Source organism: Mercenaria mercenaria, chromosome 1 (assembly GCF_021730395.1).
Source record: "Mercenaria mercenaria strain notata chromosome 1, MADL_Memer_1, whole genome shotgun sequence".
Lineage (NCBI taxonomy): Eukaryota > Metazoa > Mollusca > Bivalvia > Venerida > Veneridae > Mercenaria > Mercenaria mercenaria.
This window is the reverse complement of record NC_069361.1, coordinates 17816725-17832672: the sequence shown is the minus strand read 5'-3', so window position 1 is coordinate 17832672 and position 15948 is coordinate 17816725. Positions and strand designations below refer to the sequence as shown.

The following is a 15948-nucleotide window of genomic DNA, read 5'->3' as shown; positions in this document are numbered from 1 at the left end:
AGTAGTCCCATTCATGAACAGTGCGGATGAATTATCAATGATCAAGCAGTTCTTATTCATCCTCTATTCATTCACACTGGCCATATAGATTATATAAGATCTGTCAATGATTAGATATTCCAGCCAATGGTTACATCACTGACTTCCAGCTGTTCATGTAAGGTCAGGCAGAGTTTATCTTAGATATGAGGCACATTAGTATTTGTTTCTTATACATGTATATTTATAGATTGGCATTTAAAATGAAGATAACTCTAGTTTCAGTTGGCCCCAATTGTAAAACCGTGATGTTCAGAGAACATGTTTACTTTGCACTCTGTCCCACAAGAAATCCTATCTAAAATAATAAGGAAGACCATATTTTGTAAAGTGAAAACATTCACGTGACATACTAAACCATGTAGGGATGTGCGTGTATCATCAAAAATATATTTTCTCATGTGGCTGATAGAAAACACAATTTGATAGTATAGTAATTGATTTCGGCACCATTGTTTTAAAATGCTCATTTTCTGCTGAAAACACATTAAAAGCCTTACAAACAGTGCGAATTTTTGAAAGAAAAGTGAAATTTTCCTGCTTATTTGAGTTACAACGAGAGAAAATTAGAATAGACCGTTCAACGAATAATATTTAGATTTTCACGCAGAACCATGACAATATAACAGATGAATAATTTATTTCGAAAATCCATACGATTAAGAATCTTTATTATTCCCGAATATTTTCGTTGCGAAGCTATCTCTTAGTTTTCTTGCGATCATGTCACGCAGTGTGCCAGTGAGGGGTTTGTCTCAGTACAAAATGAAGACCAATCTCGCATGCCTCAAGAGCAAATAAAACCATGTTATTTGAAACTTGCATCTAAACGTATCCAATTTTTGCCAGCACAGTAATTAACTTATCCGCATGACAAGGCATTCCTAATCATACTTTTTCGGCGACGCCGTCTAAATTCGTTTTCGTTACCTATGCCACGTGACTTCAGTTTGCAAATCAAACTACTTGATAACGCATTATAGATAATTTATCGAAATGGAAGATTTATGCAACACTCTGCCTGATTAGACGAGAGTGTCAATTTCTTTCACTCTGTTGATTGTGCTACGCTGAGTGAAATGTAGACAAAGCGTTTATCCTAAACGACGCTGTTCACAGTTTTAAACCTAACTTTGGTTCAGTATATTTAGCAAAAATATTGATATATCTCAAAATGATAAGTAAGTTTAATAAATATGATAAAAACCTGTTCAAATACCAACATATATCAAATTAAAGAAAGAGACGAATACGGTCTGCGTATCACATGAATAAGGGTGTGATAAGAGTTTTTTTATGTAGAGAAGTGCTTTTTAAAAGATTTTCCTTGTTACAATTGTCGTCTGTATATGAAAATGTTTCTTGCATTTGTGACTTATTCAGATTGCATATTAAAATGAGTACTTGTTTGCTTTGATATGTTTGTTATAAATTATTTAACTGATTTATTATATATGAATATTTTTCTTTAGTATGGTATGTAAATATTGAACTCAGTTGAAATCTGTTTTATTATATATATGCTATATAATGTCTGAATCTCATTACACTGAAATGAAGGTACGCTGCATACAGTTTATCTATGTGGTATGACTACGGTCAAACTTTGCTTCTGAAACAGAAATATTGAAATAATTACAATTGTAAGTTTTGCTTGACCTTCACTTTTTTATAGGTGTGACGTCATTGTCCAAAGATTCATGAATAGCGAATACATATATGCTATTTGTTAAAGCGGGATAAAAATAATAAATAAAAAAATCCTTTAATTGATTTTTTCTTATGTATTCTAATCAAACTTGATTTGTAGCATCTTTATTAGGCCCGCAGCGAACTTTGTTCAGCTGGGATATTTGACCCCTTTTAGGGGCTGCTAGAGCTAAAACCTTTTCATTCTAGAGAATATAGTCTTTCTATGTACTATTTCATAAGTTGTAACCTTTATGGTTACCTAATTTTGCTAAAATATTCTAAATACTAAAAAAGCGATGTACTAATATTTTTATTTCATCTTTACCTTCCATTTCTGAGCATTTTGTTGTTTTTTCCTTGTTTTTTTTTTTTGTTTTTTTTTTTTGTTTTGTTTTTCATTTTGCTTTTTTCCCCTTTTCATGAATAACTAAGAATGTGTTACACATTAGTTTAACAGCCATCCATAGTATTGTAAATATTATCTTTCCGGAGGTTGTCTCGATAAGTATTTCAATACTTCCGTCAATATCCTATTGCTTGTGTTGTTATGTCTGTCTGTATGTGTATGAATGTATCTTTTGTAACATTTGCAATAAAATATTCTTAAACTAAACTAGAAATGCCTTTATACAGCGTCTCATGAACAGCTTGGTGGATCTTTGTCATACTTGGTCTGGAGCATCATTATAAGGTCCTCTTCCAAATTTATTTATATAGGAACTTGGGCCATATTAGGGACCACTATAGCTAAAAGTAGATATGCCTTTCTTCGCATTAACCGCTAAAATGTAATGGATTTTTTATCAAACTCGACGTGTAACAATATCGTAAGGTCTCCTGCTATTTTGTTACAAATGGGGATAGGGACCAATTTAGCTAAAAATATAAACACGTTTAATGACCTCTTCTCATGAACCGCTTCATGAATCTTCATCAAACTACTGCTGTAATTATTCGTCTAAGGATAAACGAAACAAAATTGCAACCCTACGAAACCTTTGCGAAAAATTAAAAGAGAACCATTTGAATTGTTAAAGTGCGGTGTTTAGTTTTGCAATATGAAAGATGAATGAAAAATTCATAAACTTCTTTCCTTATTACAATTCGCCGACCATCATTTTTAAAGATGTTCTTGTTTCTTTTTCTTTTTGTTTTTCTGATAAATATTTTCTACCATTCAACTACTCGTCTTGAATTGAAAACAGAACTGTTTAATAAAAATATTACATGTTTGATATGAAGGAAAATCATGGTTTTCGATGTCATCTATGTCCTATTGTTAAGGTGTTATTTATAATGTAAATTAAAGCGGGGGAGAAAATACCATGGTCCCTTCCGGGGATTGAACCCGAGACCTTAGTCTGAAAGCGGACACTCTAACCACGTTTCTGAAGGGTTAACCCAATAGCGAGACTATTGGAAGCGGCCTATAAATTTGGCCTACTATAAATATTTTTCTTCTTGTCTTCGGCTCATGACATCGTTGATTTACATCATGAAATCAAACATGCACTCCAGATTGACAAACCGTTGTCAGAAATAACAAACGATTCTCGAGTTATCAACAATTTTCGACAGGAAAATATTTTAAAGATTGTGTTTACAGTATTTATAAAGCTAGGAAAACTTTTCTACTAACATTTGTTTTAACCATAAATCCAGGGGAGATATGCAATGCAATTTCAGCACTGAGGGTATTATAGATACAGAATATAGTTTTATGGAGTAGTCGAATATATACTTCAACTGACGCCTTCAAACAGTCTTTATTTTTCAAAATTCGTAAAATGAAGATGCTGTTACTAGTGGTACACATTTTTTTTACATAGAGGATATTTCATGAGTGTCTTTTCATATTGAATTTATTAAACGAGTTGAATAAAATAATAAAATGCGAGGCTCTGTCGAGCATTTTATTAATTTTATTCAACTCGTTTAATAAATTCAATGTGGAAAGTCACTAATGTAATATTCTTTTTATCACATGTTAGCCTTTCTTGTCGAAACATTAAAAATTCGACTTTCTTTTACTATATAAACAAGTCAATTTGATCAACGTCTCCTATACTATAAATGACGTCGACGTCAAAGCTTTATTACACTAGTGTATTATCATTTTTATTTAATGGCTTTATTATACTCCCGCGACGTCAAACATGTGATAAACAATAGTTTTGCAAGGTTTGCTATTAAATTCCCAAACCTATTGTACAGAAGGGAGTAAACTGCTGCAACTATTTTGAAATCAACATTCTTTTTGCCTTCATGTCAATATCAAACATCAACTTCATCATTTTCAGTGTTATATGTACATTGTATATAAAACATAATGGAAATGAATATGTTGAATAAATTCAGCCTGACTTTACGCGAGCAGTTTTAACATATCTTTAACGCAACACTTGGTGTCTTGCCAATGTTTTAAGCTATACATGAGGTATATTTCTGAAACGTGGAAAACATTTAGACGATTGTTTTGTAAACGCCATACAGAAATTCTAGTAAAATTATTTTAAACCGTCTTATAGATTTTACTCATTTTACGACCACACACCGTGACTTTTTGAGTATGCGAATTGTAAACTTTCACAGACTGCTAAAGGGCTTTCTACCAAATTATTACCGATAGATACATGTATGTAAAATGGCAAAAGAGTTTGCTGGGTGAAATACAGTGGCAACAGACTGAGTGTTTCATCAGAAGGAATGTTAAACAGAAAGAAATAAAACGAATATATGTCAATAAGGTAGAATGGTCACGTTCTTGCGTCCAAACCTGGGATTCCACACGCTGGTGACCAATATTAATATTCTCATCCCTTTCATCGCGTACACTGTAAACATTCCAATACTTGTCTTCACAAATAAATGTTGTACCGTACTACTGTCTCATATGTAGCGTTTTATTGAATTAAAGGTTGACAATTTGTGAGTTAATCTAGCAAATGCATATATTTTCTAATGTATTTTGCAGACTGGGTCAATGTGACAAACTTAGCAAAGAAAACTTGGTTTTCTTCTAAAACTTGTTTTAACCATAAATTCAGGGGAGATATGCAACCTAATTTCAGCACTGGGGTATTGCACATACAGACTACAGTTTTATGGAGTAGTCGAATATCGTCGAAAAGGACGTACCCGCATTTTTGCCCCAAAATATTATATCATTTTCGAAAAGGTAGTGTTCCCGCGTCTTTTGCGAAGATATCGGATACAATAGCCAATTGCAAAGGTCAAACATTGTCACGTGAGGAAAGGAAGTAAAATAAATTTCATAGGCGGGCAAAAAGATGTATTTGCAACGCCAATTTGCACAGAAGTACATGTTTTGAGTGTTTGTTAATATAAAATGCAATAAATGAAGCTATTTGGAAGTCTTTAAATCATTTCATGCAGCTGAATGGTCTGGTTTTTAAGATAGTTTTTGCAATTACGTCTTTTTTATTTTTTTTTTCAAATTGTATACTTCTATTTGCAGATACGCCGATTTTGAATGTTCGTTAAGACGTTTTCTGATGAAAATTTAAAATATCTAAAATATAAAATATTACTTCAGCAATTATATAATACATTTGGTTGAAAAAATTAACATAAATTGTGAAGATTATTTACAAATAGTTCATATGCAATTCCGGTCGACTTTGATTATCATTTGTGTGATTAATCTGTTATAATCAATAGTTTTTATTTTGTCATAAATTCAACTCAATGCAATGTATGTTCCATATTCCCGCCAATTCCGTCAGTATTGAATTTTAAAGTTTTGCATACTCAGAGTACAAACTCCTGTATGAACTGGAAATAATAACATATGTGTTAGGAAACAGACTGAAAAATAGACAAGGAATCGGACAAAATCTCTGCACAGCACGAAATTTATTTTCTGGCAAACGAAGCCATTGGAACATGTGATGTCACATATATATGATTGATGTGACTATCATTTATGATTTTGGACAGTATGTTTACAAGCTTCTTCTGGGTTTGTTTGATTTCATGACGTGAACTAATTGAAACCTATGAAGTGTTGCTGTCAAAATGATGGAGCAGTGAATTAGCAAAAATATGATACCGTCCCGAGATGGAAAAGGTCATACTGCATGAAGGATTGGATTTCCAGGAAATCGAGAGGCATGATTGTCATGAATATCAGGCGAACTGATTTCCATATGATTAGATAAATCTATATAACAACAGATTATAAGACTCCCAAAGGATTTTGATTCGGTCTTTCTATTATTGTATCTTACTATACCATGCAATTGCAAAACTTCTACTTTCACGCTTCTTCTATCCTAATTCGCAAGGTAAAATATTTATACCTTCGTATGTTTGCAAATATTATATCACTATTGTCCTCCCTGGACAAGATAAAGTGAATAAAGATACACCGGCAGCCATCACTATTCCCTATTATAGTCAAGATTTATATGACTGAATCTGATTCCGACAACATTCGGGGTCCGTTAAAACATTCCGGTAACACTGATTTACATTTTTTTACATTGCAATTTGATTTTCAGAATAAACTTGCTAATCAAAATAAAGTGTTTCACTGGACAGAAGTAATACCAATGATCCAATGATTCATGACATGACATTGTTTTGTGCATTTCTAATGAGAGGTTATATAATGTGCTGTAGCCCTCTTTCCCCTAGCATGGGTTTCAGTGGAAAAAATTAAATTGTTAGACTGACACTATGATCCCACATGACGGTTGTTTATATTGTTCGTTGGCTATGTACTACTAACAAATTATCTTATTTTGTGTATATATTATATGTTAAGTCTAGATGTTACAGCAGGCTGATAGTAAATCCTGTCACTTTTATTTTGCAATTTTATTTTAAAAAAGTAGAGCTTTACATTTTTGTATGCTTTAAGAATAAAGTTATTCATTCGTCTAGATATAACAGTAGAGACTAGTTTCAAAGTGATATTTTCCCGTTCATGTTGACAGCTTCACAATGTAAGTTGTCTGTTATTACTTTTGGTAAGTTTTAAAATATTTTCTTATTCTAGACCTACTAAACACGAGAACAAAAATCTTTTTTGCCTTAAAAGACGCAATGTACATATACAGTCAAACCTGTCTATAAAGACCACCCTTTGGAGAGCCAAAATGTGGTCTTCATTGGGAGGTGCACTTTATTCACAGGTTAAGATACACTGTATATGTTAAAATGGGATACAAAACATGTGGTCTTTAGAGCCATGTGGTCTCTGTAAAGAGGTGGTCTTTAACAGAGGTTTGACTGTAATGCTATCTCATATTAAAGGATAGAAAATGTGGGACAGGAAGACCAATTCAACACTGATTGAAGTGACTAACAACATAAAACAGGCATTATTTTAATTATGTGAGTACCGTCCTTTTTTTATTCAAGGATTGGCGGTTTGCGAGCTGATGTAACACATGCATGTATCTCGAAGACAAGTCTGCCACCGTAAAACTGATTGAGTATTATTCTGCTTGATGTTCTTCTAGCTCTCTTGAAAGAAACTGTTTTTAGCAAAGAACTGTTGCCAGAGAAACAATGATAGGCTTACAGTGTAATTCAACAAAAAGACACTGGGCATACAGCATTTGCAGATCATTATCTGTCGTAGTTCGGTAGTATCAAATGTGCTGGTTTTTTACCCAATGATAAGGTAAGTAGACACAATGCACTGTAAATATCACAATGAATAAACATAGACCAATAAAAGCTTGGAACATGGATTCAGTTTCTCGTACCAAGCAATGGTTCAGCTCCAGTTTGCAAAAACGAAACGCGATCGACTAACAAACAATAATATTAGTATAAATGTCACTTGTACTAGACCAGCAAGGAAATACCACTGCACATGTTATACCCTGACCCTAGTCTCCATTCCTTACTGTAGTTACCTCCACTGGCGGTCCGTCTAAAGTGATATCAGACTGAAATGAAAGTGATAATTACGTTACAAGCTGGACTTATCATACCACTAGGAATACTATATGAACCATCGTCACCTACGAGAAAATATGCGACATCTAAGTCGCGTATTTCTCACATCAAGCGCTCAGTCCGGCAAACGGGTACTATGATAATTTATCTTCCTTCGTGCGCCAATTAATGCATCTAAGTCAACATTTTATCTGACATACTGATAAAAACACGAAGTAATGGGTGACATCACAGAACGAATAATTATTTTTCCTTGCAATTTTCATTTTGAAGCAAGTTATATTGATACGAAGGTTTATCCAAAAATAATGTCACAGGAGCCGTAAAAATGTGTACAATGGAAAAAAAAACAGAAAAAATCCTAAGTAAATACCTTTACAATACATTTTGAAAATACCATAGAACATCATTGCTTACTTATCGAGATACCGACATGCACAGAAGCATGGCTACGAAGATCGCCGCACGTCAATGGCGTTATTGACGTGAGAAATTGATATGATTGTGGATAAGCAATAACAAGTCTTAGCATAACGAGCTCTCATCCGCAATGATTCCACTATAGTTTTCACTGTTTACTACAAACAGACGTAACTACACATAATTATCATTTCATATGACTAGGTATGTTGTTTTGAGGTCAATTGGTGATAATCTATAATTGTTCAAGTTTATTGTTTATGAATGAGTTTTGCGTGCGGCGAAATGTCGTCCAGGGTGAACTTTGAAGGTATATATACTTAAAACAAAACCAATCCGGAAAATAGTATTTATCCATGTAATCATAACTGAATTAGCTTACATCTTGATCAAATTTCAGTAATAATACAACGATCAATAAATGCGCAATCGAAGAAGGGACATTACATCCGGATCAACCCTCGTATGTGTTTGATTTATGGAAAGAAAATATTGAAATGTACCTGTATATTCATCTACAGTTAAGGAATGTAGGTACAAAGTATATACCTAAGAAATAATCATTAGACATTAAGATTGGTGAGATCATGAACAATCAATCCGTCAATTACTCAGGGGACCGCTTTATGCCCTGGAAATACATTTGCACTCATGTATTTAAATCTCAAAGACTATGTCTTCAATACAATTTGTTGAGAATTTCATTTATCTTTTCGTATCCTGTCAATAGATTTCAATTCATAGCAAATGCGGTCATTTTCCAAATGCAAATTACTTTAACAGACCCATGGACATTTCATTAATGATATCACGTCGAAATGTTATTTGGCACCGTAAAGGCGTCGCGGAGAAGTGCTATTACATTAATTAACATGAATCCCAAACAGTGATTTACCGTTGAGTAACTGTTTTGAGTTCAGATGCGAAGGAATTATATCACGAGGGCTATGATATATATGATATATTATTACATACTCGTTTTTACTCTCCGTTAAGTTACCATAGAACCGGAAACGTCAATATATTTCCATATCGGACGTGTTATCAATGTCATATCGGGTTTGTATTGAACGGCACTACTTTTACCTCATAATTATGCAAACCCAGATGAACTTACAGGATTCCCACCGCCGATATTTTTATCACGTGCAGGAAACGATCCACCCTGGTTGAGAATCGGGGAGATGCTCTTTTGTTCCTCAAATGATAGTGCAGTATCGTAAGCTGAAATGATTGATAAAAGATCAGTGATATCAAATGTTTTCTGTTTTCGCGATGTGGCAATGTCAATGAAAACTATCACTGGATATTCATCTTTGGAAATATAGGAAAAGTTTTGTTTTAAAAACTAAAATGATTTCTTATAAATTCTAAGTTTAAAGTAATCTCTATCGTCTCTAGGGAAATTGGAAGCAAACCTCGTTTGCAAGAAATGAAATATTTTTAGGCTTGTTGGACACAAACGAGTGGTTGTTGCCTTTGGTCGAAATATTGCGTTGGTAATTATCAAAAAGGGCTTCTGACTCGACCCTCTTTTCGGTCTTTTCACTATTACTAAAGTGTAACTTTCTGTTTATGTCTGATTTCGATTCCTCAGACACCATTACTTCTACTTCTAAATCATATTTCCTTTTACTAATTGCTAAATATCACAATATAAAAGTCCGAAATTATGCTAATGCGATAACGAAGATCCCAAAACGGAGTTAGTGACTAAAATAATTACAACATGCGTTTTCTAAAACGTGTATCAAGTTTTCTATTCCATGATATTTGGCCCTTTACAAGCTTGTATCAATTTATTTTAGTTCTAATTTCGTTTTTTTTTAAAACCGACAAAGCTTGTATTTTATAATATTAAGAACTATTTGTGAAAATAAAGGTCTTACTGTTAGCGGCATCACTTCATTCTTGGCGTAGTGTCGTTGTAGTGGTAAGCACTTGCACATGATCTCGCGACAACACATTGTAGAAGTTCGACATCCTGTTTTTGCGGCGTTTGACTAATTGACATGTTTGACAGGTATACTCGTTTCTTTTAAGAAATTAAACCTAATAATCTTACCTAAAAATATTGAAAGAAGTTAAATTATTTATGTCCCAAAAACCTATTGTTATGGTTTTGCTGTGACCAAATATTGTTATGCCGTTAATTTCATATTCATTGTGAATTATTGACCTTTCAGCTGTGTATTTGATGCCCTGTTTAACATATTATTGTGCCGCCTCCTCTTTGATCTTTTCGTTTTTGATATGTAGCTATTTCATAGTCAAATAGTTTTGGTGGTGATATGTTTTAACCATGTCTAAACGCTTCCTGAATACACACGGTATGTACTGTATCTGTAGTTGACTTGAGGAAGTTGTTTAATTCTGCGAACTTTGTGTTTTTCCCCTGCAAACCCCCGGGCGTTCCAAGACATTATATTGAAATTTTGATAACCTGCCATCTTGGAACTTACACCGGACATTATTAATCAATTAATTATATGGGGGATTTGTTAAGCATTTTCTTTTTACTTGACTGTGATGTTACCTAATAGGGACCATAGCCGGTGTAATGAAGTATTTCGACCCCCATAGAATAACGACCCCCGGTCATTATTCTATAGAAAATGTGACTCCTTTCATGTAAAATATTAACTCCCCTTATAAAAAAAATGACTCCCTTTGAAAACTCTATAGAATAACGACCCCGGTTATTATTCTATAGAAAAAGTGACTCCTTCCATGTAAAGTACCCACTGCCGAAATTACTACATTCGAACTCTCATACAATATCGATTCCCGGACATTATTCTATTTAAAAAAGTTACTCTTTCCGTGTAAAACACCGGCTCCTAAAAAGACTTCCGACGATAATATCTATTAAAAAGTGATCCCCACCAAATCTAACGGACAATTTTACTAGATCTACAACTCTAATACCCTCCATTGCCAATAGTTAACATTTTGATTGTACCACTACTACTGGTGCCGCTACTTCTATTGCTATTACTACATGTACTTCTTCTTCTTCTACTACTACTACTACTACTTCTTCTACTACTACTACTACAACTGCTACTACTGCTACCACTATACCTGCTTCCACAAATACGTCTTGTACATCTACCTCTTCTTCTCCTGCTGCTGTTGTTGCTGTCACTTATTCCTCTGCTGCTGCTGCTGCTGCTGCAACTGCAACTGCCACTACCACTGCCACTACTACTACTACTACTACTACTACTACTACTACTTTCTATTGTTGTCGCTACCGTACTTTACTGCCACTGCTAAGTATTGCAACTTCTATTAATACTAAGTTCTATGCTAGCAGTTTCTTGTGCAGTTTTCTTCTGAAGAATTACTTCATACCAAAGTTTGCAGGGATTATTGACACTGGTGTGTTTTGTGAACGTATTGTGAATTGTTATTTTCCTGAAATAAATGTATACACCAAGATACAGCGTCTAGAAATAGAATCTCTTTTCCCGTTGCGGAATGCTCTGATTTCTGTGTCAAGTGATGGTACCTGGGGCTAATGGTCAAACGGAAGGACGGACGGACGGACAAGGGCAAATCTATATGCCCCCCTCCCCCGAGTGGGGGCATAAAATGCAGCAATTAGGCCTTAGATACATGAGTTATCACTAAATTTGACCAAATGAACGGGGGTCGTTTTTTATGGGAGTCAATATTCTTCGTGAGGTTCAGTTTACTTCACGTGGGGGAGTCATAGTACTATGATCTGGAGGTCATAATACTATGACCGGGGGTCACTTTTTCTATAGAATAATGACCGGGGGTCATTATTCTATGGGGGTCGAAATACTTCATTACACCGGCATACCACTGTGGTGGTGGTGCTGCGGGAGAGGAGGGGGGGGGGGGGAAGAGCCACCGAGAGAGTCTGCGACCCATTATAGCCTGTGGCCTTGCATACCTGAAACAACAAAGCTAATAAAGAAGTTTCGGTCAGGTGCAAGTTTCAAAAAGGAAAGTATACTTATTATTCGTAACATAATTAAGAATGAATTGTCAAAGTGGATATGGTATAAATACGTAGGAAATTACATACAAACCTTAGTACACATGAATATCACCTCACCTCACCTATCCTCTTCACACCCATTGGTGTATAAGGCCTTAATGCGTCATTTCCATTGAGTCCGGTCTTTTGCAACTGTTCTAGCTGTTGCCCAACTGTTCCATCCGAGCCGTTTTCGTTCTTATTCGGTTGTCCTTCTCCATGTTGTCTTTGGTCTGCCCACTTTTCTTTTCCCCTCTGGCTGCCATGTTAGTGCTATGTTGCAGATGGTGTTTTCTTTTCTTAAGATGTGTCCAATCCACTTCCATTTTCTGAGTGTGACTGTTTCACTGGCTGTTAAAGTGTTTGACTATAGTCTGGATGGAGAAGATAGAGGATGTCCAGATTTTTCTCAGTCTGCGAAATTGATTTCTGCCTTTGCCTATTCTGCTATAGATGTCTTCGTCACTGCCTCCTTTTGATGTAATTATTCCACCCAGATATGTGAACGTTTCTACATCTTCTATGTTTGTTTGGTCTATTTTGACTGGTGTTTGGATCCTAGCATTCAGTCTCATCACTTTTGTTTTTCTTGAATTTATTTTGAGTCCAATACTGCTTGCGTTTTTTTTCTGTTTCTCCGTTTTTTGTTGCATATGTTGGAATTTGGAGGAAAGTAGAGCCAAGTCATCAGCGAAGTCTAGGTCTTCTAACTTTGTTGTGAAATTCCATCGTATTCCTGTTGGATCGCTGTTGGTGATTTTCTTCATAACAAAGTCAATTGCTAGTAAGAACAGAAAGCCTGACATTGTGCATCCCAGTTTGACTCCTGTTGTAACCCTAAACCATTCTGACTCAGTTCCATCATCGAGTATTGCACATTCGAATGATTCGTACAATAGTTTTACTAGTCTTATCATCTTATCAGGGATGCCATATACATTCATGATGGACCATAGGCTTTCTCTGTGGATGGAATCGAGTGCTTTTTCGAAGTCTAAAAATTTGATGAACAGTGGAGCGTTCCATTCATTACATTGTTCAATGATGTTACGTAGAGTGAATAATTGTTCTGTTGTGCTCCTTCCACTTCTAAATCCAGCTTGTTCTTCACGTAGTTTATATTCGACTTCGCTTTGAATCCTTGATATTAAGATTCTTGAGAAGACTTTGCTGGGCACAGATAGTAAAGTGATGCCTCTATAGTTGTCGCATATGGAGTGGTCTCCTTTCTTAGGTATTTTAACAATCAGCCCTTTGTTCCATTTGGTAGGAATGACTTCTTGGTCCCATATAGCTTTAAATAATTTCACTAAGTAGACTGATGTTGTTTCTGTGTCTGCTTTTAGAATCTCTGCTGTTATGTCATCCATTCCTCAAGATGTACCATTCTTTAATTTCATTAAGGCTTTGGTTATCTCATCTTTCCGTATGGGATCAGTATCTATATTTTCAAGTGTATTGTTTTCATTTCTGATATCAAGTGGATTTTCAGGCTGTGGGCGGTTAAGGACTTCTTCGAAGTGTTCTTTCTATCTCGTCAAACGATCATTCTGGTTTCTTAATACTTTGCTTGTCTTATCCTTTATTATGGGTGTTGTGTTCTTTCTCTCATTGCTTATGACCCTTGTAATTTCGTAGACTGTGTTCATGTGTCCGTAGTTAGCTGCTCTTTCTGCTTGCGATATAAGGTCTTCAGTCCACTTCCTTTTGTCATTTCTCATGCTATTCTTGACCTTTTTGTCTTTTTCTGCATATTGAGATCTTAAGTTGTTCTTCAGCCTTTCAGATTTGCAGTTTGTAATTTGCTGCTTTAAATGCTTTCTTGCATTAACTTGTTTCCATGAGTCTTTGCTAATCCAAGGTTTTTGACCATTTTCCTTTATTCGTAGGATGTTGTTTGCTGTTTCAATATATCCTTTTTCCATGGATTCCCATATGTTTTCAACGCTGTCTAATTCCTCTAAAACTTGAAACCTGTTTTTGAGTTCTAATGAGAAAGCTCTTCTTTTCTCTGGCTGCTGTAATTTGGTGGTATCATATTTCTTTCTGCATGTGTTTGCCTTTTGTTTTGGTTTCCTCAGCTTGATTCTAATTTTACTTCGGATAAGTTCATGATCACTGCTGACATCAGCCCCTCTCATTGCTCTTGTATCCATAATTGATGTTCTGTGTTGTTTCGAAATCAATAGATGGTCTATCTGGTTTTCAGTTCTACCATCTGGTGAAATCCAAGAGATCTTGTGTCGTAGTTTGTGAGGAAATATGGTTCCTGTGATCACTAAGTTGTTTATTCCGCAGAATTCAAGTAAACTTTCACCATTGTCATTTCTGTTGCCCATACCATGTTTTCCCATTACATTTTCATGTGTCTTGTTGTTACTTCCGACCTTTGCATTAAAGTCACCCATAATTATTTTGATGTCATATTTTGGAGCAGTTGAAAGAACATCTTGTAGTTGTGCTAAGAAACGTTCTTTTGCTTCTTCGGTGTTATCGTTCGTTGGTCCATATACTACAATCAAGCTGATTTTTAGGGTGGTGGTGTATAGTCTAGCATACATACATCTCTCGCTGATTGGTTTCCACTCCATTAGGGACTTCTTTGCTTTCGCCGATAACATCACTCCTACTCCCTCTTGATGTGACGCATCGTCTCTGCCCGAGTACAGAATTACTTTCCCACATTGCAGTGCTGTTTTACCGCTATGGGGCCATCTAACTTCACTTAGTCCAAGTATATCTATGTTGTATCTGCTCATCTCTTGATCGACTTGAGCTGTTTTTCCAGTGCTGTACATGGTTCTTACGTTCCAGCATCCAATGTTAAGAATGTCTTTCGGCGTACATAGGGACGTCGGCCTGTGGACTTCCGTAAGGCTTTCATCCACTTGCGTCATGCTGTCCTCTGTACTGGAATTATCCACATCTGTTGAGTGAACAACCCGCTGTGCGATTTGCGCATTTAAGGTTTCCGTAATCGCAAATCTTTTACACTGCCTGGTGATTAGCCATGCAGGAAACCCCCTAACCTGGAGGGCCGGTAGTTTTTCTGTCGGGGTGTCCTTCCCTTAGTCACGGGTTCCAGTTATTTAAAGGCGCTGGAGACTCGCCTTTCGCCACTACACATGAATATACATACATTGTAATTCTAACACTTTTTCGAGTCAATGTTTGATTTGTGTCCGAGTCAATGTTTGATTTGTTTCTTAGTGTCACACAATACACACTTTTATCTCTATATACGAAGGTTCTGCTATGCACCGTCCTTCCAAGTTAGGTTCATAGTAAAACTGAATGCATTCCATAATCTCAAAAGAACCAGAAAAACGGAACTGGCTGCAGTCTGAATGCTTATTTAAAGGCAAAGAAAATCTCCTATATAAGTGACCCCCCCCCCCCCCCCCTAAAAGCTAGACACTTTAATCCCCAATAAACAGGATCCTGTCTGGTCCAGTCTGATAAGGGTCCATAAAACCCATGTAGACTTGACATGTAGTCCATGTCAGAGGATCATAAATTTTATTGATATGTAAAGATAATTGGTTACTTCCAGTGCTATACATTTCACTGATTGAAATGCAGCTTTTTTCAGATTATACACAAAACTATTTTAATTGATAATATACTAATTTTAATTGCTCATTCTTGTTGAGTAATGTCCTGGCCAATAAAATTATTATTCTTGCATCAAGACAATTCTCACCATTTTAGAAAACTCTCACCTTTATTTAATGAAAAATGAAATAATTATTTAAATATCATGAAGAGAACTTACAAGAATTTTTGTTCCAATTATTAATTAACTATGATCTTTTTATCTAAGAAACAAAATAAAACACAGAAAAATTGAA

At 35.3% G+C, this 15948-nt stretch overlaps 1 protein-coding gene across 1 annotated transcript; it reads right to left on the bottom strand.

The window, feature by feature from the left end:
- Positions 1-13626: 13626 nt before the first annotated feature.
- Positions 13627-14895, bottom strand: LOC123524250 (craniofacial development protein 2-like). The gene has a single exon (XM_045302315.2). It carries the CDS (start codon positions 14893-14895, stop codon positions 13627-13629), a length of 1269 nt encoding a protein of 422 aa, XP_045158250.2.
- Positions 14896-15948: the final 1053 nt, after the last annotated feature.